At 38.6% G+C, this 21,928-nt stretch overlaps 4 protein-coding genes and 1 long non-coding RNA gene across 12 annotated transcripts in view; 3 read left to right on the plus strand and 2 right to left on the minus strand.

Moving 5' to 3' along the window:
* Positions 1-941: 941 nt before the first annotated feature.
* LOC131240826 (uncharacterized) lies at positions 942-2,224 on the plus strand. Its single transcript, XR_009168869.1, has 2 exons — positions 942-1,875; positions 1,961-2,224. It is a non-coding gene; the product is annotated as an uncharacterized LOC131240826 (long non-coding RNA).
* Positions 2,225-6,683: 4,459 nt separating this feature from the next.
* On the minus strand, positions 6,684-14,627 carry LOC131240811 (alcohol dehydrogenase 1-like). Its single transcript, XM_058239296.1, has 11 exons — positions 14,546-14,627; positions 9,362-9,446; positions 9,142-9,278; positions 8,945-8,991; positions 8,479-8,804; positions 8,282-8,364; positions 7,959-8,034; positions 7,817-7,878; positions 7,582-7,677; positions 7,340-7,501; positions 6,684-7,207 (listed from the first exon to the last, which is right to left on the minus strand). The coding sequence occupies exons 2-11, from the start codon at positions 9,399-9,401 to the stop codon at positions 7,091-7,093; spliced, it is 1,146 nt and encodes a 381-aa protein (XP_058095279.1). The 5' UTR covers positions 9,402-9,446; positions 14,546-14,627; the 3' UTR covers positions 6,684-7,090.
* On the plus strand, positions 10,131-10,918 carry LOC131240801 (rRNA biogenesis protein RRP5). Its single transcript, XM_058239286.1, has 2 exons — positions 10,131-10,443; positions 10,564-10,918. The coding sequence occupies exons 1-2, from the start codon at positions 10,272-10,274 to the stop codon at positions 10,770-10,772; spliced, it is 381 nt and encodes a 126-aa protein (XP_058095269.1). The 5' UTR covers positions 10,131-10,271; the 3' UTR covers positions 10,773-10,918.
* LOC131244205 (pentatricopeptide repeat-containing protein At5g66520-like) lies at positions 11,208-12,355 on the plus strand. The gene is made up of 2 exons (XM_058243850.1): positions 11,208-11,624; positions 11,777-12,355. The coding sequence occupies exons 1-2, from the start codon at positions 11,208-11,210 to the stop codon at positions 12,353-12,355; spliced, it is 996 nt and encodes a 331-aa protein (XP_058099833.1).
* Positions 14,628-15,682: 1,055 nt separating the features above from the next.
* LOC131240831 (protein FLX-like 1) overlaps positions 15,683-21,928 on the minus strand; it is a 44,906-nt gene continuing 38,660 nt past the window's right edge. For 5 of the 8 annotated variants that reach the window (XR_009168880.1, XR_009168872.1, XR_009168877.1 and 2 more), the window contains 2 exons: positions 19,564-19,697; positions 15,683-16,133 (listed from right to left, as the gene is read on the minus strand). The gene's annotated coding sequence lies outside the window, so the exon portion shown is untranslated. The remainder of the gene's footprint in view (positions 16,134-19,563; positions 19,698-21,928) is intronic. The other 3 variants (XR_009168882.1, XR_009168881.1, XR_009168883.1) reach the window with 2 other exon arrangements.

A 21,928-nucleotide genomic window follows, 5' to 3' on the forward strand; every position in this document is an offset into this window, starting at 1 on the left:
CAACTTATGATCTATACATCAGATGGACACATAGGACGCGTCGTTGGAACAGCAACGACGATGCAATGCAATGGCATAGTTTTCGGGTCGATCCGAGTCAGGTCTACATGACCGAACTCAATGATGACCGCAACCACTATTCGAAGGTCGTGGGTCACCGAAATTTGACCAGTAGGACCGCGGGACCCAAATAAACGAAATGCATACTCACACACACACACCCATGCGAACTCGAGCCGAGTCTCACAAGCACAAACACCGATTGAGATTCAGGAAAATACAGGTTGGGCTAGTTATTTTCAGGTATCATTATAGACCAACTGATCATTTATTAATCTACACATAAAAATAGATATCATTTGATATTAATCCTATAGGCTCGAAAACTCTGCCACTATAGGATTGCGTGGGTACGATCGATGAGACACATTCCGACACACATACCAGCAACAGAACATACAAGCTTCCGCAATCGAAAGGGTATCTTGTCGTAGGATGTACTTGTTGTTTGTTCCTTTGATATGTCAATTTTGTATATGTTAACTGGATAGAAAAGTTCAGTGTCGGATGCACGGGTCCTACATAATACCCTGACGCGATCAGACGATCCACTTATTGTGCCCCACGGTAACTAATATTCAGTATCATTCGATTATTAATTAGTGCGTAATATCGTCTTCATGCAAGACTAAAAGAATCATTCCTACAATTGTGTAGGAAAATACTTCATCGTGGACGCTAGTTACGCTCATTCAGCAAGGTTCATAGCCCCCTATCATGCAGTTCGATACCATATGCAGGAGTACTGTAGGGAGAGATCACCCATGAATGTGAAAGAATTATTTAACTATCGACATGCGCAATTGCAAAATGCAATTAAGCGATGTTTCGGTGTGATGAAGGTTTAAAGACGTCTATGCAATATTCATTTGATACACAAGTTAAAATTGTCGTTGCTTGTTGTGTGCTACATAATTTCATACGGAGAGAAGATAGATCAGACCAAGACTTGCGTGACATAGGTGTACCAGTGGGTGACGTTGAGGATAATCCTACCCCAAATGAGGTATCAACAATTGATGAAAGGCAATGGCTAGTCCAAGTCACTCAACGAGCAAAGGATGACTGGATCAGAACTCGTGACAGGAACGCAGAGCGCATGTGGGCAGACGCCCAAAACAATAGTAGGATTCGATAATCCTACTTAGTTTTTGTGATAATAATGACATACTACATGACTAAAGTAATGGATGTAATGAGTTTTTTATATAAGTTCGAAGTACTAGTTTTTTGCACTTTGTACACCCAAGCTAATAAATTTTTCTACATACATCAACAACTGTTTATTTATGTAGATATTCATATTGGAAAATCTTATAGTTGACACATACTGTATTCTGCATGATTCTCTTTGTGTAATTGCCTTCCCATCTATACATAGGTGATATGTCAGCCAATTTGGGAGGTTCTACTCCAACTCCGACGCAATCGCCGCTCCGTAGCCCGGTTCTACCAACACATTGCTCACCACGTGAGAAGTCCATAAAATCTCTAGCAAAGCCTTCCTCCGGTACTGCCAAGATCAAATGGACTGAAACTATGGATCAAGTTTTGTTTAACACCTTGATTGAGCAAATTGTGCTAGGTAGAAAGGCAGATAATGGCTTCAAACGAGAAGTATATCAAGCAGCCGCCGACGAGGTTCATAAACGTACACAGATTCTTGTCACCTAGCAAAATGTTCAAAATATATTGAAGTATCACAAGAGGGAGTACGGTGATAAAAAGGACATACTGGCTGTGAGCGGTTTCGGTTGGGACAGTGAGTGCATGGTGGTGACAGCCCCAGACGATGTTTGGGATGAGTATTTAAAGGTAACATACATTGTAGTTTTAGTTGTATAAAATTTTGAAAGTCAACTGACATTTACTGATATTCAAAATTATCATATGTGTATAGTCTCATCCGCGAGCTGAGAGGTTGCATCGCAAGTGAATTAAACGGATGGATGATTTATCGGTGATTGTCGGGTCTAACCAGGCTATGGGCAGATATGCGCAAGGAAGTAGGAACATTGTGGCATCCTTGTCTCGTGTTTATAGAGACCTGAATGATTCGTGGAGAGAGCTAGACAATGATACAGATGTTATCATGGACCTATCTGAGGAAAACCTCTATGAATCACCTAGCATATATGGCCAATCAACGGACAGTCAAACAAGGGGAAGTAGGTTGTTTCAGGACACTCCCAATCGTAGAACCGATTTCGATAATAGTCGTGGTGGGAGTGCGACAATAAAAAGGATGCGACCTGCTCAACCATGTGATGTCGTAGGCATATCTCTCACGAGTGTCACAGAAGATATGTGTAACTTCTCCGTTGGAAAGGATGTCAACCGAACGAGATATGTATTAGACATACTAGAAGAGGTTCAGGGGCTAACCAATGCTGAATTTATTGAAGTTGGTCAGCTCTTAAATAAAGATGAGAAGCTTGCATCCTTTTTTGTTGCCCTACGGCCGGATCATCATGTTGATTAGCTTAAAAAAACTTTGTCCGATTTGAAGAGTAATGATAGTGATGGTTCAGTTTGATGGTTGCTGATCTTTGGAGTTTAAAAACTTTGAAAGTTGAGAACCGTTAATATGGTAATTCAGGCAGAGAACAGTTGCTAAAAGAAACTCTTTTTTTTGTGGTTTAAGGTTTTTTCATTTTTTTGCTTTTTTTGGGCATGTAATAACTTCCACATATTTTTTTATATTGCTTATATTTTTGGATTCCACATATCTGCTAGGGCGAGTGTTAGACATTGGCCTTGGACCATTTTCGGCTCGATATACTTGATATGTAATTATTTAATCTAATTCCGGATCATTTGCTTTTGTTATATAACTATTTTACTGATAGGACTACACACTTCATACAGAGAAAAGGTACGCTCGCCAAACATATGTCAAATGGTTTTATTAGATTATATTTTTTCTTTTTTTTGAGCATGTAATAACTTCCACATATTTTTTTTATATTGCTTATATTTTTGGATTCCACATATCTGCTAGGGCGAGTGTTAGACACTAGCCTTGGACCGTTTCTGGCTTGATATACTTGATATGTAATTATTTAATCTAATTCTGGATTATTTGTTTTTGTTATATAACTATTTTACTATAAGACTGCACACTTCGTACGGAGAAAAGGTACGCTCCCCAAACATATGTCAAATGGTTTTATTAGGTTATACATTTTTCGTTACAATGTAGATGTCACTCTTTCCTTGTAAATACATATGACTTTCAATTTGTTGTTATTCATTGCGATACTCGACCTCTCTTTGCAGATGGCGAAGGAAAAATACTATGTTGTCTCGGTTGGCCATCGGTTAGGTATTTATCTTACATGAGATGATGCGCGAATCGAGATGGAGTGATACAGTGGGAACCGTCATCGAGCGTTTAAGAATTGAAGAGAGGCTACGGCATGCTAGGACGGTTTTTTCGGTCTGGCAACTGCACCGCCGACACATGGATGTGGAGCTCCCTCAGGAGATGTGGCAACACTAGTGAACGCAGTTGATGTCCATCATTCTGCAATGCTATCTATCCAACAGATAGCCCGGGCCACTATTTTCAGGCCCACGTCTACTGATGATCTCCCCCCTTCAGCCGTAGAGAGATTATTGACACTCCTGATTGGAGTAATGGTTATTTTTTTCACATTGTATATTATGATTAAATTATAAATATTGTTGGGTATGTTTTACTGACACTGATACTTTGAACAACTTTTTTAATTTGGATGATTTCATGACATAGTATAGTCATGGTAGGTGATGTATTATTAGTTGATATCATAATCATCCATATGAATCTGATTCCGTAAACATCCACATGTATGCACAAATTTCTTGCAGCATGTTGTGTATGGCTGAGATCAAGACCAAGTAGCACCAAATCCGCTCCCGTGCATTAGGTGGCCTGCACACATCTCAATAATGACCATACATAGAAACCATAATGTACACACAATCATAAGGTGGGTCATGGGCTTCTTTTCCAACCATCCAAATCATTGTGGACGGTTCGGATGATACAGTACAACATATGGAAGGTTCGGATGACATAGATACATCGTTGTGGGTCCCACAGAGCACCGGCCATTACCTACAGACGGTTTGGATTCGGCGTGGTAGCCAATGCATTTTGGGCCAGAGCATCCCTTCCCAGCGAACAACTAATTCTCCAGGCCGGTACGGGAACACTCAGACGTCCAAATGCGGCGGGTGTGGGATCAGTTGGATTAAAATCTAATCCCATCTCCATCCAAATTGGACCACTCATGTGATCCCAGGATGGCTGTAACAATCCAAACAGGCAGGTGTTTTGGTCCAGGGATATGAAAATCTCATTGAACACCCGACCATCCACTGACACCGCCATCATTACCTTAAAACCCATCCCATCCCTCCAAATCCCATGGGATCGGTCCGGCCAAACACGCCCTAACATTATGGATATATACGTATTAGTTGGGAAGATTATTATGTGGTTTATATACCACATACACCATAAGTAATTTACAATATATAATTGATATATTAAATAAAGATAAATAGTGATGTAGGACATAAATATAAAATTTTACATTTTATATATATATATATATATATATATATATATATATAATGATTTTATATCATATATTAATCTTTCAGTATAGTTTAAAGTTAAGTTGATAAATGTTAATGAATATTTAATAAATAATATTAAAATGTAAATGATAGAACATTAACATAACATTTATTAATTATTATGAAATATTAGTATAGAGGTATAAATGTTGACATGAGATCAATGTAAATTATAAGTGTATGAACATTATACATGGTATTATAAAGATTGATGTTTAATAATGTTTACTACAATTGATAGTTATAAGAGTAGACATGTAGTATATGGTAAATGAGTTAAAACGTATTATGAAAATAATTGTTTAAATATATAAATCGATATGAAAAATAATTAGTAAAATTTTATATATATATATATGGGAAAAGGTACTATGCGCTCAACCTCACAATAAGCTCCCGTGAGGTCGGGCTGTGTGAGCCCCACCGTGATGCGTGTCGACCATCAACACCGTGCATTTGATGGGTCCCCTTTAAATTATGGGATATCCCAAACATCAGTCGTATACGGAACTCAAGTGGGCCATACCATCTAAAATCATGTGAAGACACCGTTAAAACATATAAAAGCACTTGGTGGGGCCCACCTAAAATTTGCATGCATCTGAAACTTGGTCTAAACCCTCATCTAAGTGGGACACACATAATGGATGGGCTGGATTTGCAAACCACATCTCGGTGGGCCCAAAAAATGATTATGAATGTTTTAATGGTGCACGACCCCTCTCCACTTCTGTATGTAGTGTGGCCTACACAAGTCACGGATTGACTTGATTTTTGAGACCTAGGCCCACGATGGAATGGTGCATCTGACTGATGGGATAGATGTTCGAAACGCATCACGGTGGGGCCCACACAGTTCGACCTCATGGGATGGACTCGTGAGGTCAAGTGTATAGTACATTTTCCCTATATATATATATATATATATATATATATATATATATATATATATATATATAAGTTAAAATATATTATTATATATAAGTTATTATTAGGATTAAAAAATGAATTAAGTAAAACACACAATATAAGAAGTACATATATATGTAGTTGTAAGTAAATAATCAGTTGCATATAATGTAGTTATAAAATAAGAAGGTAGATGTATATAGTATTATATAAGAGAATAGAAAGTATTAAATAGTTTGTATGTATAAAAGTATTATAATTAAGTAATTCATTGTATGTAAGTAAAGTTAACATTATTATATTGGCAAAACAAATTGCTGTTATAAATTAATAAAGAATAGGTATTTAATAAAATTCATTACATGAATTTGTTCACATAGTATGAAAAATATATTTTACAATAAAAATTTTAAATATATATTTTAATGAATAATAAAAAGATTATTAATTAAGTAAATAAAATATAATGTTAAAAGATATGTAAAGAAATTATTAAATATATCATTTGGAGTGAATATAAAATACAATATAATATCAATAAAATTCTTAAAATAAGATTATATTATAAAAAATAATAAGCATAATAATAACAATATGTGTATGTGTGTTTGTGTGTATGTGTGTACACAGTGTAATTATTAGTTAATAATGAATGTTTTATATATTGATAGTAATATATATTAAATATATACACATTTGTAAGATAAAATATGTAATTATATAAAAAGTAAGATAAAGTTAAAAAGTATTAGTCATATTATTAAAATAATATTATGATTTATATTATTTTATATAATGTTATTATGTATACAATGTATATAGTGCATAATAATATTAAGTAATATAATTTTATAAATTGATTTTAAAATTGTAAATATATAACAATAATAATAAATGTATTGTATATAAATATATACGATTTATACAGGAAAATACAACAAAAATAGTTAAAATGAATAGAATTGTGATATATAATTAACAAACATAGAAGTATATTTTTTTTTTAAAAAAAAAAAGTAGTTATAATTGTATATTAATTACTAATATAATATAATAATATTAAAGGTTAGGAAAGAAAACGTATAAATAAATTCACTATCCTTTCATTGGTTCACATAAGGCTCATATATTCAGATATATGGTTCTCATTGTGAGTTGGAAAATAAAATGTGGGCCTACAGGGTGGCTCCATGCATTTCAATTTGTAGGCCCTTTATTTGCATGGTTGTAATTATCTTATATGGACATATTTTAATTATGCAAATAAATTTACCTGCTAAGAATGTATGGATAGAACTTATATGATACCATAACCCATAAAATTCAATAAGAAAAAATCAATGTCACTTAAAATATGATACGAAACAAAATAAGAACGCTGCTGTTCGAAATTTTAATTATTTACAAACAACTTTAAATTTTCTTATAACAAGAAATTTATGAATGAATGGAAAGAAACTAACAACAGTCCAACACATGCTTTATTCAATCTCTATCCATCCATGCGAATGAGGCACCGAAGACCCTCCCCTTTGAGCATGTAATCAAAAGCTTTGTTGATCTCAGAGAATGGTACTTCATGTGTTATAAACTTATCTAAGTCCAACTCCTGCAATATACAATGATATGTATGTAAATATAGTATTTTATTAAAATAAATATAAAGATATACAATTCATTGGAAAGAGTAAGATATGCTGGTAATGGTAGTTCAATGTAACAAAAATCTAATTATGCATACCTTCTTCATATACTTTTCGACGACTCCAGGAATATCGGTACGTGGTTTGTAGTTTCCGAAAAACGTTCCCTTTAGAGTCCTCTCACTCAACACATTTAAGGGGTTGGTCTTGAACACAGCATCTTTGTGAGGTATGCCAACTAGTACAGCAACACCCCAACCCTGAGAACATTAGAATTGCAATATTAAAAATTACAGATTGCAAGTAGCCTAACGAACATAAGTTAAGAGTAGAAAATTACATCATGAACGCATTCAAAGGCAGATATAAGAGAATTAATGTTGCCAGAACATTCAACGCTACGGTCTACTCCTCCACCAGTCATCTTGGCGATAACCTGTTAAACTTGAAGACCTCTTTATATTAGTGAAGATATCAGCTAAATCCAAATGCTATTAAACCTAGAAAATATATACAAAATGCATTTGATTGGTAATCACCAATCAATTTGCTTCAAATCAAGATTCATAACAAACCTCTTGAACAGGTTTATCGTGCTCTTTCGGATTTACAAATTCTGTAACTCCAAATTTCTTAGCTGGTATCAAAATATAATCAAATAATTAGTAATGTATATAAGATCAAATAATAAATGTAGAAAAACAAAACAACTTTCACCTTCATTAAATTTTTCCGAATTTAAATCTACCCCAATGATCCTTGAGGCCCCAGAGATTCTTGCCCCTTCGGCAGCCTAGTGTGATACAAAACCAAAAGAAAGTTAAAATAACACAAATGCACCATATATAGATAAAGGGATAAATAATCTTAAAAGAATATACACTTGAGAGAAAGAAACGTCCACATTCAATAAGGGTCCAATCAGATGGTTGGTAAGAGGTAGTTAAAATCTCATCCACCATGGGCCCACCTTATGCAAGAATTTGGATCACATATATTTCCTCAGTAAAAAAATTTACAAAGAAAAGAGAGAAACTTACCGCAAGACCGACTGCTCCTAATCCGAAAATAGCAACAGTGGAACCCTTTGGAGGTTTTGCAACATTCAAAGTGGCACCAAGACCTAAAAGGCAAAAACCAAATTCAGTAACAAAAAATTTAATTAAAAAAAAAAATCATATTAGAAATTTATGAAACAAAGCAAATAGAAAGATTTTTTTAGCATTGTAGTATCCACCTGTCGAGATTCCGCAACTAACAACGCAAACTTTATCAAGAGGAGCATTTGGGTTGATCTTGGCAACGCAACCAACATGAACGACAGTGTATTCACTGAAAGTGGAGGTTCCTAAAAAATGGTAGATGGGTTTTCCATTGATGGAGAACCTCGATTGCTCATCGTTGATCATCACTCCTCTATCAGTGTTTATCCTAAGGAGTTCACACAAGTTGCTTTCCTTTGATTTGCAGTGGGAACAGTCCTTACATTCACCAGTGAATATAGGGAGCACATGATCACCTGGTTTGAGTTCCGTCACATCTTTTCCAACACTTTCCACAATCCTATAGATAGGTAGATGATTCCAAATAGGCAATGCAAAAAAGGTATTACAATTATAAAATAATGAACGAAATTTAAAATTAAAGTAAAATAAAAATTCAAAGAAATAAATAATTTAAATAAGAAATAAAAAAAGGTTTACCCCCCAGCTTCATGGCCAAAGATGCGAGGGAACAATGGTGTCTGCCCCTGTAACATTTAAATATTTCAATCTCATTTTAGTCATCCTTCTACAATATTATATTAATAAAAAAAATACTTAATTTTTTCATATAAATGAATGTTTTTTTTTTCATTTTTAAAAAGCATTGTCGATATTATTATAATAAAAAGTGAGACCTTAGCTTCCCAGAAGTAGACATCAGTGTGGCAGAGGGAAGTAAAGAGAATTTTTAAACGAACTTCCATTGCCTGTGGTGGTGCCACTTCTACCTCTTCTATCACCAGCGGCTTCCCAGCTTCCCATGCTATCGCAGCTGCATACATACATACATAAACATAATTATTATAGAAATTATAAAATTACAAATGAAGAAAGTAGAGAGTTTTTAAGATATACCTTTGCATCGGATAACCTGGCCAACTGTAGTCGACGGCATCTTTCTCTTTCTTTGTTACGTTGAAATGATGATAGGAGATAGTTACTTTGTGATGGTATTTATAAGTACAAGGAAATGAGAAGTTGTTAGAAATATTCTAATCTTATCCATTTAATCTTATCCATTCTGGTAATTAGCATTTGACTCGGATTTAGTTATGATCATTGGTCTTGTGCACGACTAGGTAAGGCAAGAGTAACATCTTAGAGATGAGGCCCTGATTGCAATGTCCAGCTTGATGTATTTATTGTATATCTACACCGTACATCCGTTTTTCAACATCATTTCAGGGTATGGTACCAAAAATGAGGAAGATCCAAATCTTAGGTAGACCACACTACAGGAAACAATGATGATTGAACACCCATCATTAAAAACTTCCATCATTTAAATGTAGGCCAGAGCCAACTTTTGATATGGACAATCGATTGTGGGGCTCATGTTTATATGGGTCATCTATCATGTGGGCCATTTATGATTAGGGGTTGACCTTTGACGGGGATAATCTATTATGTGGCCCATGTTAACATGAGTCATCTAGCATGCGGGGCCCACTTAATGTGGAACGTCCATTGTATAGGTCCACCTTTGATGTGGATCCATCATGTGGGGCCTGTGGCATGGATAAAATGTATACATCAAGGTGGGGTCCACAAAACTGACCGGTACCGAGACCTGGGTACTCAAGGGTCATTACCGAATCCGACTCTATTCTCGCGCGCCCCCACCGTCAAACCTAAAACCCTCGCTTCTAAAACCCTCCTAAACACTCTCCAGCCGCTCGTCGCTGCAGCGAAGAAAATCAGAATCCATCACAATCTCAAAAACTGCTCATTTCTAGGGCTCCCAAACGCCCAGAAACACAACCAAATGGCAGCCACTTCCAAGAAGAAGAAATCTCCAAAGGCGAATACCAAAGACGGTTTCAAACCTAAAAAAACCGCAATAAAATCCTCAAAGAGGAGAAACAAACCCGAAAAGGACCCGAAACCCGAATCTCTCTCTATCCCGATAGAAGACGACGAACCAGATTTCCCTCGAGGTCCGTCTTCTCATCTCATTTATTTTCAGAGGAATTGAATTTTTTTCAATGTCAAATTTTTTTATTTATTTAATTAATTTATTTATTTTTTTAAAATTTAAATTTTGGCTGTATTTTCAGGAGGCAGGAGCGTTCTCAGTCGATGGGAGGAGGATGAGGTCCGAGCGGAAGTCACTGCGGAATTTGAAGCAGAAGAGAGGGCGGCGAAGAAGAAGAAACGGTCGGGGAAGACATTCGCCTTGGAAGATGATTTGGGCTCCCTCTTCGGTGACGGCATCACTGGAAAGCTGCCGAGGTTCGCCAATCGGATCACCTTCAAGGTACGATAGCAAAAAGCAGATGCTTGTTTACCGTTTTGAGCTGCCACGTGTCGTGGGTCCCACTGTCCAACGACACAGAGTGTTGAGCAGATGGGCCTCAGCATGGGGTGTGTGGGCCATGTCTCAAACCTACAGACGAAGAACCTAAGTGTATAGTCCCTGGCATTTTCTATATTGAACGTGGGCCGTTGTTATGTTCTTTTCTTAACCATCTATTTGCAGGGTAGCAGTGGAAGGGATATGATGTTCCCATCATGGAGTTTCTTGGATCATTGGTCATCCATGGTGGGGATCCGTTTAGGTAAAAATCCTGGATCATGAAATAATGGGTCTATCTTGAACAATCTCTGGGCCTGAATATGCGATACATGTCCTTGGACCATGCTTCATGTAACTTTAGGGGTAGCTTTTGGGGTGTTGGCAATCCAATTTTCAACTAGAAAAATGCTAGTTGAGAAAGTCGAACCCAATGAGAGTGTGTTGGTGAATGTCCTTTCTGCTTGCGCTCATTTGGGAGCCATGGAGCAAGGGAAGTGGATTGAGGGATATGTGACGAAGAAGAATGTAGGCGTCACCGTGCGGTTGGGAACTGCTCTTGTAGACATGTATTCAAAGTGTGGGTGTGTCGAGAGGGCACTTGAGGTTTTCAATGAGATGAAGGAGAAGAACGTACGGGCTTGGAGCACAATGATCGGTGGGCTTGCAATCAATGGGCATGGTGAGGATGCATTATGTCTGTTCTCTCAGATGGAAATGCATGGAGTCAGACCAAACAATGTGATGTTCGTTGGAGTTTTGAATGCGTGTAGCCATTCAAGGTTGGTCGATGAAGGATCAATTTACTTCGATTCCATGACAAAGGTGTATGGGCTAAAGCCAAATATTCAACACTATTGTTGTATGGTTGATCTTTATGGTCGAGCTGGGTTGTTAGATCAAGCACAAGAGGTCATTAAAAGCATGCCCATGGAACCCAATTCTGCCATTTGGGGAGGTCTCGCTAATGCTTGCAGGATTCATGGGAATGCCCAATTGGGCGAGCGAGTAGAAAACAGCTTCTTGAGCTGGAGCCGGATCATAGTGGGCGGTATGTCCTCTTATCGAATATAGATGCTGCTGAAGGGAAGTGGGGTGATGTTGCAGTGCTGAGGAGAGAGATGAAAGAACGTGGTGTTAGTAAGATGCCTGGGTGTAGCTTCATAGACTTGAGAGGTACCATTCATGAGTTTATCGCAGGAGATAACTCACACCAGCAAAGCCAAGAGATTTATGCCAAATTGGAAGATATAAGCAAAGAACTCAAGCTTGAAGGTCATACACCCAACACTAGTGCAGTATTGCTTGATATGGATGAGGAAGAAAAGCAGACAGCGCTCTACCACCACAGCGAGAAGTTGGCAATTGCGTTTGGGTTAATTAATAGTGATCCAGGTGTAACCATTCGAATCACGAAGAACCTTCGTGTGTGTGAAGATTGCCATGCCGCTGCAAAGATGATATCGAGGATTTACAAGTGCAAGATTGTTGTGAGGGATCGGATCCGCTTCCACCATTTCGAGGATGGCTCATGTTCTTGCATGGACTTCTGGTGAATTTCAGTGGATTGGCTCTGCTGGGCCATTTTGAATTACAGAAAGAAGCTAAGCTGACAAGTTGAAAAAAGACTGCGAAACAGTAAGGGAACCCTAATGACATGGACTTACAGACCATCCTCATCGTTGTTGTTGTGGCCTTGTCCTTGATGCCTGCTATCATCAACCGCATTACCGTCGTCATCATCATCATCATATCCTTATCTCAGCTCCTGTATAAGGAGCGAGGTATTGTAATGTATCAGGTGCATCCACTGTTTCACCTACCACAATAGTGTATTCCACCGGCCCGTTCTTGGATAGTAAAGCTAGTTGATGTCGACCCTCACCTACTTCATCTTCGTCATCCTCAGGTGCATACTTTCCAAGTTATCTATGCCACCCTTCCCTTCAATTAAACCAGTTGAAGGATGACATGTTGGAATTTACATGGAGAAACTCTAAGAAATCCACTGAACTCATTAAAGAGAAACAGTAGAACCTGTGTGAAGCTAAGCCATTCATCAAGCAGGGCCACAGATAACATGCCCCAAAATCTGGCCGGTCAACTCATCAGGTTGGGCCTCTCTGTAAATTTAATCATTGATCAGGACCACCCATTCACCCCAGCTGTTCTTAATGGGTTAGCATGAAAAAATGGCATAAATCATATACCATCCAAACCTTTCCCTTTATTGTGATACCCCTCCATTTGTCATCAATGTTCTTGACAGTTCATTTTGTAAGCTATTCATCAGATGGCTAGCGCTTTATGCAGTCTGTTTGATTTTTGCAACCAGCTACAACAGGGGGCCAGACCAAAGTGATGGTCCAGATCTATGATTTCACCACACGTCCAGATGCAGCTACCCTGCATCATAGCCTACAATGCTACTTACATGCGGTTGCTTCACTGTGACAGTTCAATAGTGCGGCATACACGTGCATAAATCCCAATCGTCCAAAACATAGGGCCCATTTGGGGATAGTTCTCGATTATTGATCAGACACCCATCATCTGATAAGTGGCTATCAGATGGATAATAAAAACAGAATGATCTGTGTTGTAACCGAAGGGCAAAGACAAGACTGATTTGTGTGACTTTAGGGTTATGATCCACCCACAATTGGGCGCCAGCAAATTCAGCGCACAAGATCAGATGGTTAAGATATTTGCTTAGTACGATTTTTGGGTTTTGGCTCCACCAACAGTAGGGCACCCACAAATTCAACTGTCGAGATCAGAGGGGTGCTTAAGACAACTGATTAGTATGATTTTCAGGTTTTGCTCCATCCACGATGGGGCACCTTCAAATTCGGAAGGGCAAGACCCGATGGACGGTGGTTTTTTTTTTTGGGTCACGCACACCCACATCACAAGGGCACTCAATCCCATTATCTCAGTGTTTCAGTGTTGAAACAGAGTCAGCTATGGGGCCGGACCAAATCAGATGGTTAAGATATCTAATTAGTGTGATTTTTGGGTTTTCCTCCATCCACAACGAGGCACTCAAAGGCAAAGTTCAGATTGCTGCATCCATTGCATGAACCACCCCATTTTCAATGTTATCTTGGTCCCTTCCATTTTTATCAGACATCAACCCACCCATCATAACCGTACTTTTTTCCAGAGAAGTTTGTGCGAGAAGCCCATACAATAATCAAACACCTTGACCAATGTACAGCCGAAGTAGGATTGCCAAAGTAGCCCGGTCCACATCAGCCTGGGCCTGACCGAGTAAAAGAAATTGTCAGTAGGCAAGGATGGCCAGGTCCAAGTCAGACCAAAGCAGATTCAATAAAAGAAGGCAGGAATTGAGGATGAGATTGGCCTGTGGCTCAAAAGGCTGGTGCCTAAGCCAATGAAGCACAAGTCCTGCCTGATATGCTATTTTCTAGGTATTAGCTATCATGTGGTAAATATACATGCAATTGAACACATCATCCTTAATATGACCATGGTCTAGGCAGGGGTAGTCTTAACTAAAGCTGATGGACCGATGACCTTCGCCCAAACCCAAGTCAATTATTAGACCTTAAAGCTGATGGGCGAACGACCTTCAACCTAACCCAAGTCAATTATCAGACCCTAAACATTTAAGACCGTGTTTGGATAGATTGAATCCAGTATATGATAATGGAAAAGTTTATGACTATGTAAATTTCATTCTTCTTGTGAAATGTGTTACCTGGGAAGGATGAAAATGTTACCTTTGAAACCATGGTTTTCATGGGCAACCTGATATAACATGTTAATTCAAGGGATCCCTTCCCATGCCCAACATCTGACAAGCTACGACTACGGATCAAGGGATTGGCATCACCCAACACCATTAAGCATAACCAGACCCAAGCGCAAACGTGAAATGTAGCATCTTACAGACCTATCACGTGATAAACCCAACCATTATTAAATGAGGTAGGCATAGGTCCTCTCCAAGCTAACCACAGACCCTTATGGACCACTAGGAGATTGACCAAACCTAAACTGACACCCAACCTAAACAAAGATTTTGGCATCCCATCACCAAAGACCATCCACCATGTCCGAGGCCATTCTCCCTATCCTGTCTTGATAAATGATACTATTTGGACAGCCTAAACAATCCAATCTGTAGCATCAAAAAATGAATGTACAAGTTCATTTGCATATGATTGACACAGCGACGGATGCTTAGGAGCATCCAAATTACTTCAGTTTTTGCACATTAACCAGAAGAATTGGGGTGGACCGAATGGATGGTTTAGATAGGTGATGTGAATGCCAGTGATTATAAATCAAACTATGCATGAAAGAGTTTCCATACGCTCCGCCTACCAGATCAGGATTCTTTGCAAATTACTTCAATCCATTACTTTGATGTGAATTAACAAGATTGCTAGAACCAAAGTTGAGATTTTAGCAATTACTGTTTTTATCTGTGCCATCATCTACACAAACATTCAATCCTACTTTAAGGGCGCATTTGTTTTAGCGGTATACATTGTAATTAAAAATGGATTCACCATTTCATTTTGAAGGCTGTTTGGACTGGTGATATCCCAATATTCGATTTGAAAACAAAAAGTAAAATGTAGACTGAAATCCCAAGTATGAGATGGTCAATAGTCGAAAAGTAATTCTCGATAAGTGGCACCTTTTTTCTTTTCCTTTTTGCGAAAAACCTTGAAAGAAAAGAAAAAAAAAAAAAACAAAAACATAATTTTCCACAAATTACTTTATTGTCCCAGTCCACAGAAGGTTCTCTTCTAATGTTACTTTTAAATTCAACCGAGGTCCAAAGAGGCCCTTGATTTATTTTTTTGGTAGTCCAATCAATATGACCTTTGATATTTACACCATTCACAACGAGCCCACAATTCAAATGTTTGGATTGAAGCACATCACGCCACAAGTACAGTCTAACAGTGCCAACCGTACACTGCCAGTCTAGCCACTAAGCTAGCAATTACAGAATATCCAAGTGCGATCAGGTTGTCATTTTGTACAAGTGGCGCCCCATGGTTCAGTGATCAAAACCAGTCTTGACGGAACCTCTCTGGGTAGCTTAAACAAAAACAATCTTCTATATGGATTACCCTGCCAATTAAAAGCAAGCAAGTAACCAGGCAGTTGAGCAAAGAGAGTATAGCAACAGTTCACATTCAACCAAAAAGGCCCATCCAGTAAAACCACAATACGAGTGTAGCCCATTATCCTCAGATTGGACCACTGATACATGGTCCCACATATACTGTCCGTGCAGCCTTTAAGCGCGAGGTACTCTTTAATCAAGGCCGAGCATCATACAATAACTGCCTGCAAGGGGAGAAACAGCTCCTTCAGGATTTTCCCGGTTAAGGACATGAATATAACAGAGCAAATTTCATAGTTAAAAAACTCAAAAACACAGCACAATATGCAGAGGCATTGGGTAGACATCGAGACACGACTCCTGCTCAATAATTAAGTTCTAAGGACTTCCGAGTAATATTAAATATTTTTAAATGATTGCATTAGAAAACAGCTAAAATAGACAATAATGTGGTCAGATTGTTGCCAGATGAAGCTTGCTCCCATGCTTGGTGTTGTGAGTACAAACTCATATCCCACTTTCAAATTCTTTTAAGAAAATCACCCATTGCTAGATGAAGCTTGCTCCCATCCTTGGTGTTGTGAGTACAAACTCATATCCCACTTTCAAATTCTTTTAAGAAAATCACCCACTCTAACAGGTGACTCGATTCAAGTCCTGCAAGGCTGCAGTAGGGCTCCTGGTTTCAAGAAGTCTAGTCGGGTCAAAACTGAGTCCTGCTCAGCACGTTTCCTAATGACTCGGTGGAAAACATTGTCAAGTTGACTTGGACGAGTACCAAGTCAAGTCACAGAGGCTTAGAATTACAACAAATTTACAAAAAGAACTTGCCTAGTGAACATCCCTATTAGAGTAGAGAACCAGGATCAGAGTCCTAGTGATGCATTGGTTTCAGTCTGCCTGAAAGGATTTTGTGATCTCAACCAAGATGAAGCACTTCAAACAAACGAGCTCCATTGAAGAATTTGTAGAACATTAGAAGTTTCTGGCTCGAAGACTGTCTGAACCCAGGACTCCAAACAGAACCATCCTTCCACCTTTGATCATGCAATATGAATACTAGAAATAACTAATATCCAAGTGAAGAGAACAGGCATGTACTTAGTAGCTGGATTGGGTTTAGATAAATTGATCCCCAACAAAAATGTTCAAAGCACACAAACATAAAAATAAAGTAAAAAAGGGATCTTCCAATTTGGGAGATTTATTTAGGCAAGCTCAATCCAAAAGGGGGCCATCAGGATGCAAACAAAGAACCATTGGCTACGATCTTCCAATTTGGGAGTTTTTTTTTTTTTTTTTTAAGGCAAGGTCAACCGGGTCCTTACTCATGTCTAAGTGGTAGACTCTCAAAAGTTTCAACATGAGGTCATGGGTTCGAGTACCCATTGTGGTATAAATAAAAAATTTAAAAAAAAAAAAAAACCACAGTAGTGTGTGAGTGTGTGGTTGAGTTTTTAAAATTCTCCCAACTTCTATGGCCCCTAAGAAGTTTTCAACAGTAGGCGTTCACCGCCCACTGTTTCCTGTGGTGTGGTCCGCTGGAGCTTTCGATATGCTTCAATTTTGGGATCGTGCCCTCAAATTAGTTGGAAAAACAGATCAACGGCGTGGATAAGATATACATCACAGTGGACTCCACAGTTTACTCATCATGCTAGAGCATGCTGAGTTAGCATGCAATCCACATCCCTGGTAAATCATGTTGGTTGAAAATATATCAACTCAAACATTACCTCTACCAAAACAAACCTCTAAATGTGTGGGCATGCCAAAGAAGAAAAGAGGTCATTAACTAGTATCTGCATTGTGTTTCCATGATTTATCATTATCATAGTCTTGTTCCTGCTATTTTGGTTCCATGGTTTTTACATCACTGAAAATTAGAGACTGCAAATAGAGGTTGCACACTTGCCAACCAGGCAGGTGTCTGTACGACATCTCAGCAGTGGACTAGATGGCTCCTGCAATGGAGATGACCTTACACCAAATTCAAGCTGTTCCTCCCGTCCATTCAGCAGGCAACCCACATGTTTTTTTCTTCTTCTTTTCTGTTTTGTTGAATATGGATCTATGGCAAGTTCTATTTTAACAGTCAGTTTTTTTTGTACAGGGTGGCCCACCTAACAAATAGAAAAGCCTGATTGTCTTTTTTTAAATATGGCCATCGTCATGATCTGGGCCATCTTATGCACTACTCAGATGTTCCATACACTTGCCATGTTGGCATAAGTGATGCATGTAAAGGCGTGTGTGGAGAGGGTGAATGTGGGGCTAGCAAACCTTCAATAGTCCTTTCTATTTTTTATGAACTTTTTTTTAATAAACTAGTAGAGCCCATTTGGTAGACGCTTAAACTGAGTTCATCTCACTTTAGTTAATCATAATTATGTACTAAAGATGATGATTGTTGGTAATCAAGATTATTTTTAATCCTTGCGAAAGAAACATAATCCTTAATACATACTATTAACTAAAATGAGATGAACTCATTTCTAGGTCTCTACCAAACAGGCCTTTTGAGGTTAATAGTGTAAATTAGTTCCAAATGGTTGCATGATGATGATGATAATGAATCATGATAATGATGATGATGACCATGAGGAGGAGGAGGATGATGAAGATGAGGATGGTGATGGTGAAGTATATGGGTACATACTACATAGTCTCTACTTATGTGAAAAGACTGCAACAGCATAACATTAAATGAATGGGGGAAAAAGAAACATAAAGTCAAGGTGGACAAAGGCCCAATGAAATTACATAAAAAGTTTAAATTGCAACATCAAATTGGAAAGTAATAAATAAAAACTACAAGTCAAAAATAGTTAATATAACCACAAAAACAGAAAACATAAATAAAGAAAAATGAGCAAAACATACTGGATAACGTAAGTATTTTGATACTCTGGCAGAGTATGATGGTTGACGCATGCATTAACTCAAACTAACCCATCCAAATTGCCACACCTTACCCAAAATCAGATACAATTGAGCCATCCCAAACTCTGATTGATGGACGTCTGTTGGTTAAATTAGGACTTTGGCCTTTTTTATTTGTCATTTCAACTGTCCATCGAATGTCCACCACTTGTCCAGGTAGAAAATGCTATCGGTGTAATCTTTTCTTATGATCCATATACATTAGGCACGTGACTTGGTGGGTTTAATTTGAGTTTACTTCTGTGTACAAATTTGTGCCTGCGTATCGACCAGCACACTGCCAAAGTATCAATTTACATTGGATAAATAGTCCCATGAGGCCAGAGAGGTAATCGACTTAGAGCAAACAATGTGTGCCTGCACTATGCCCTTAAATAAATGCATGCACACATGTTTCCATCTGATTTGTGCATAGTAAATTGTAGATGCACCTGATTTGCATGCATGCCGCACCTGCAAATGTGTGGCATGTTTTGGTGATCACACTCACCACCCGTAGCATATGCCTATGCCATAGCTGAACAACTGAATTCAGCTACATGCATAGAGAAATAAACAGTCACATACAGAGACCATAGGTACACATGTAGCCACACGCGTAGCAACAATAAACAGTGAACAAGCTATGGACAATGTCAAACAAGAAGAACAATCAATAAAACCTGAGCGCATTGTGCTGTTCCCTATGATAAGACTTGAGGCTTAAAAAACCTGTTTAGTCTTGCTAGCAGTGATGAGAATAGACCCTTAAAGAAGTTGATATGTATCAAAGCAGGGCTTTCCAGCATTACATTTGATGCCAAGCAGCCACTCAATAGCCAGAAATAACTTCGGATCATAGCCACCTGCAAATCCAACAATGTAAAGAGTTATAGAAAATTAAATAAATAATAGAAGATCCTACGGATGGCACTAATGGCAGAAGGAACATGCAGAAAACAAACCAGAAAAGAAGAAGAAACAGAGAGAGAGAGAGAGACGATCACCTACAGACACTAACACCACAACTTGTGGAACCTGTCAAACGTGGAACATCTGTAAAGTGCAAGGGATGGGCCTCACTGTGGTACAAAATCAGGCTGGGTGCACCCATCAGGTGGACTACGCATGTGGCCAGGCCAGTTGGATTTTTTATTTAACCCTCTGATGTTCTCAATACAGGGGTGGCCTGCCTGATGAGTGGACTACCCTGATGTTGCACCACATCATCTTTGCAAGCAAAGATCAGATGTTCCATGTGCCTGCCATGTCAGAATGTGCTGCATGTAAAGGTACGCATGGTGAAGGTGCATGTAGGGTAGCAAACCTCAACATGATTAAATACAAAAAGAAGGCCACACACCTAGTGCGGAAGTTATAACAATATCAAACAATCAAGTCCTACTATTCCCACTACTGCAACATCGCGGACAGTTGTTTGTACTAACAATCTACACGGTATGTTCAAAATGGGGGGAGGATGATATTTAAAACAAGCTGAGTTACGATAAAGTGACATTCAGATCACACAGGCAGTAGGAAATAAATTGTAGGGTCCTTCAGTAATCTACATCTATTTTACGGTAGTAATTTCATTCCCCGACTCCAAGATCAGGACTCGTTTGTGAACAGTAGACACTAGAGAGTTGTTTTCCACAATTAATCATCCCAATCGGATCATTATTATAGCCATCTCTATATACTTGGGTCAAGTATATGAATTATGTTTACCAATCATTCCAAAGGCCCTACCCTAAGGACAGGCACAGGCCTGCATTGTCCCTTCTCACCGCCTCGATCCCCCCTCCTTGTAGGCCCCTCAACCCTAATCAAGGTTCCCCTCCTTACTAGGCCATCACCAGTTTCATTGCACAGAACCAAACCATCTCAATCTGCTCAACATTGTTGTCCCATTGAGGCCACTCGTAGGATGGCTTCTAATGACCTACATCTTGACCCTCCGTCCCAGTCTTCCACAATAAAGGGATTTTTACCAAAATGGATGCAAGGTTTAACCGATGCTAGTGTTTGGCCCCACTTTTCATTCCTTTATATTTTTTGCCCTCTGACAGCTTTTGAAATTTTTCAATGACGAAAATACCCTTGCATAGGGGAAAGAGCCAGTACAATGGTAAACTGCTCAATAAGTTAAGAGGATCATTACCGAAAGTGTGGATTTGGTCCCATGAAACCATAATTTGAGCCCACACCACAGGAGATCTGATCCACATCTAGTTTGGCCAGTCTTGGAACCATAGAAAGCATTGAGTTTATTCCGTTTGAAGCCCTCTATAGCCCACAAATAGCATTAACGGTGGGCGTTCATTCCCAATTGTTTCCTCGGGTGTGGTTCACCTATGATATGGTTTTCCTTCATACTTGGGCTCATGCCCTGAAATTAAAACCCTAATCGAATGAATAGCATAGATTCCACTCATAAGGACTCGTGACCCCACAGAAGTTGCTTGAGAGCCCTCTTGTGAGGCCAACTCAAAGGAGACGACAACATTTTCATTTTCTAAGGTTCTTTTCTTCAGAGGGAACCACCAACACATCTCACAATTGGAAGGTAGTTTTGTGGGGCCAGCACTCTCCGGTGAACCTTTGGCTTACTTTTCTCTTCATTGTGGGACCCACATCAATTGTCCAGGAAGAATATGTCTTCCTTTTTTACATTTTCAAAGTAGTTTTTCACTCTCCGGCTAACATTTTCACTCTTTGACGACCAATCCATGGCGGCCAAAGGTAAGAGGTTGTTTGTAAAACTAAAAAAATAAAAAATGAGGTCATCACTTTTGGCTTGGCCCCACGAGAGGGCTTTCAAGCAACTTCTAAGGGGCCCACGGATCTTATGAGTGAAATCCACACTATCCATTGGATCAAGATTTTAATTTCAAGGCATGGTCCTAAGTGTGAGGGAAAACCACATCACAGGGGGACCACACTAGATGAAACAATTGGTAATAAACGTCCAACGTTAACGCCATTTGTGAACCACAGAGGGCTTCAATTAGAATCAACTCAATTTTTATGTGGTTTCAAGACTTGGCAAATAAAATGAGCATATCAGATCTCTCGTTGAGTGGACCCAATCATG

Source organism: Magnolia sinica, chromosome 1, assembly GCF_029962835.1.
Source record: "Magnolia sinica isolate HGM2019 chromosome 1, MsV1, whole genome shotgun sequence".
Lineage (NCBI taxonomy): Eukaryota > Viridiplantae > Streptophyta > Magnoliopsida > Magnoliales > Magnoliaceae > Magnolia > Magnolia sinica.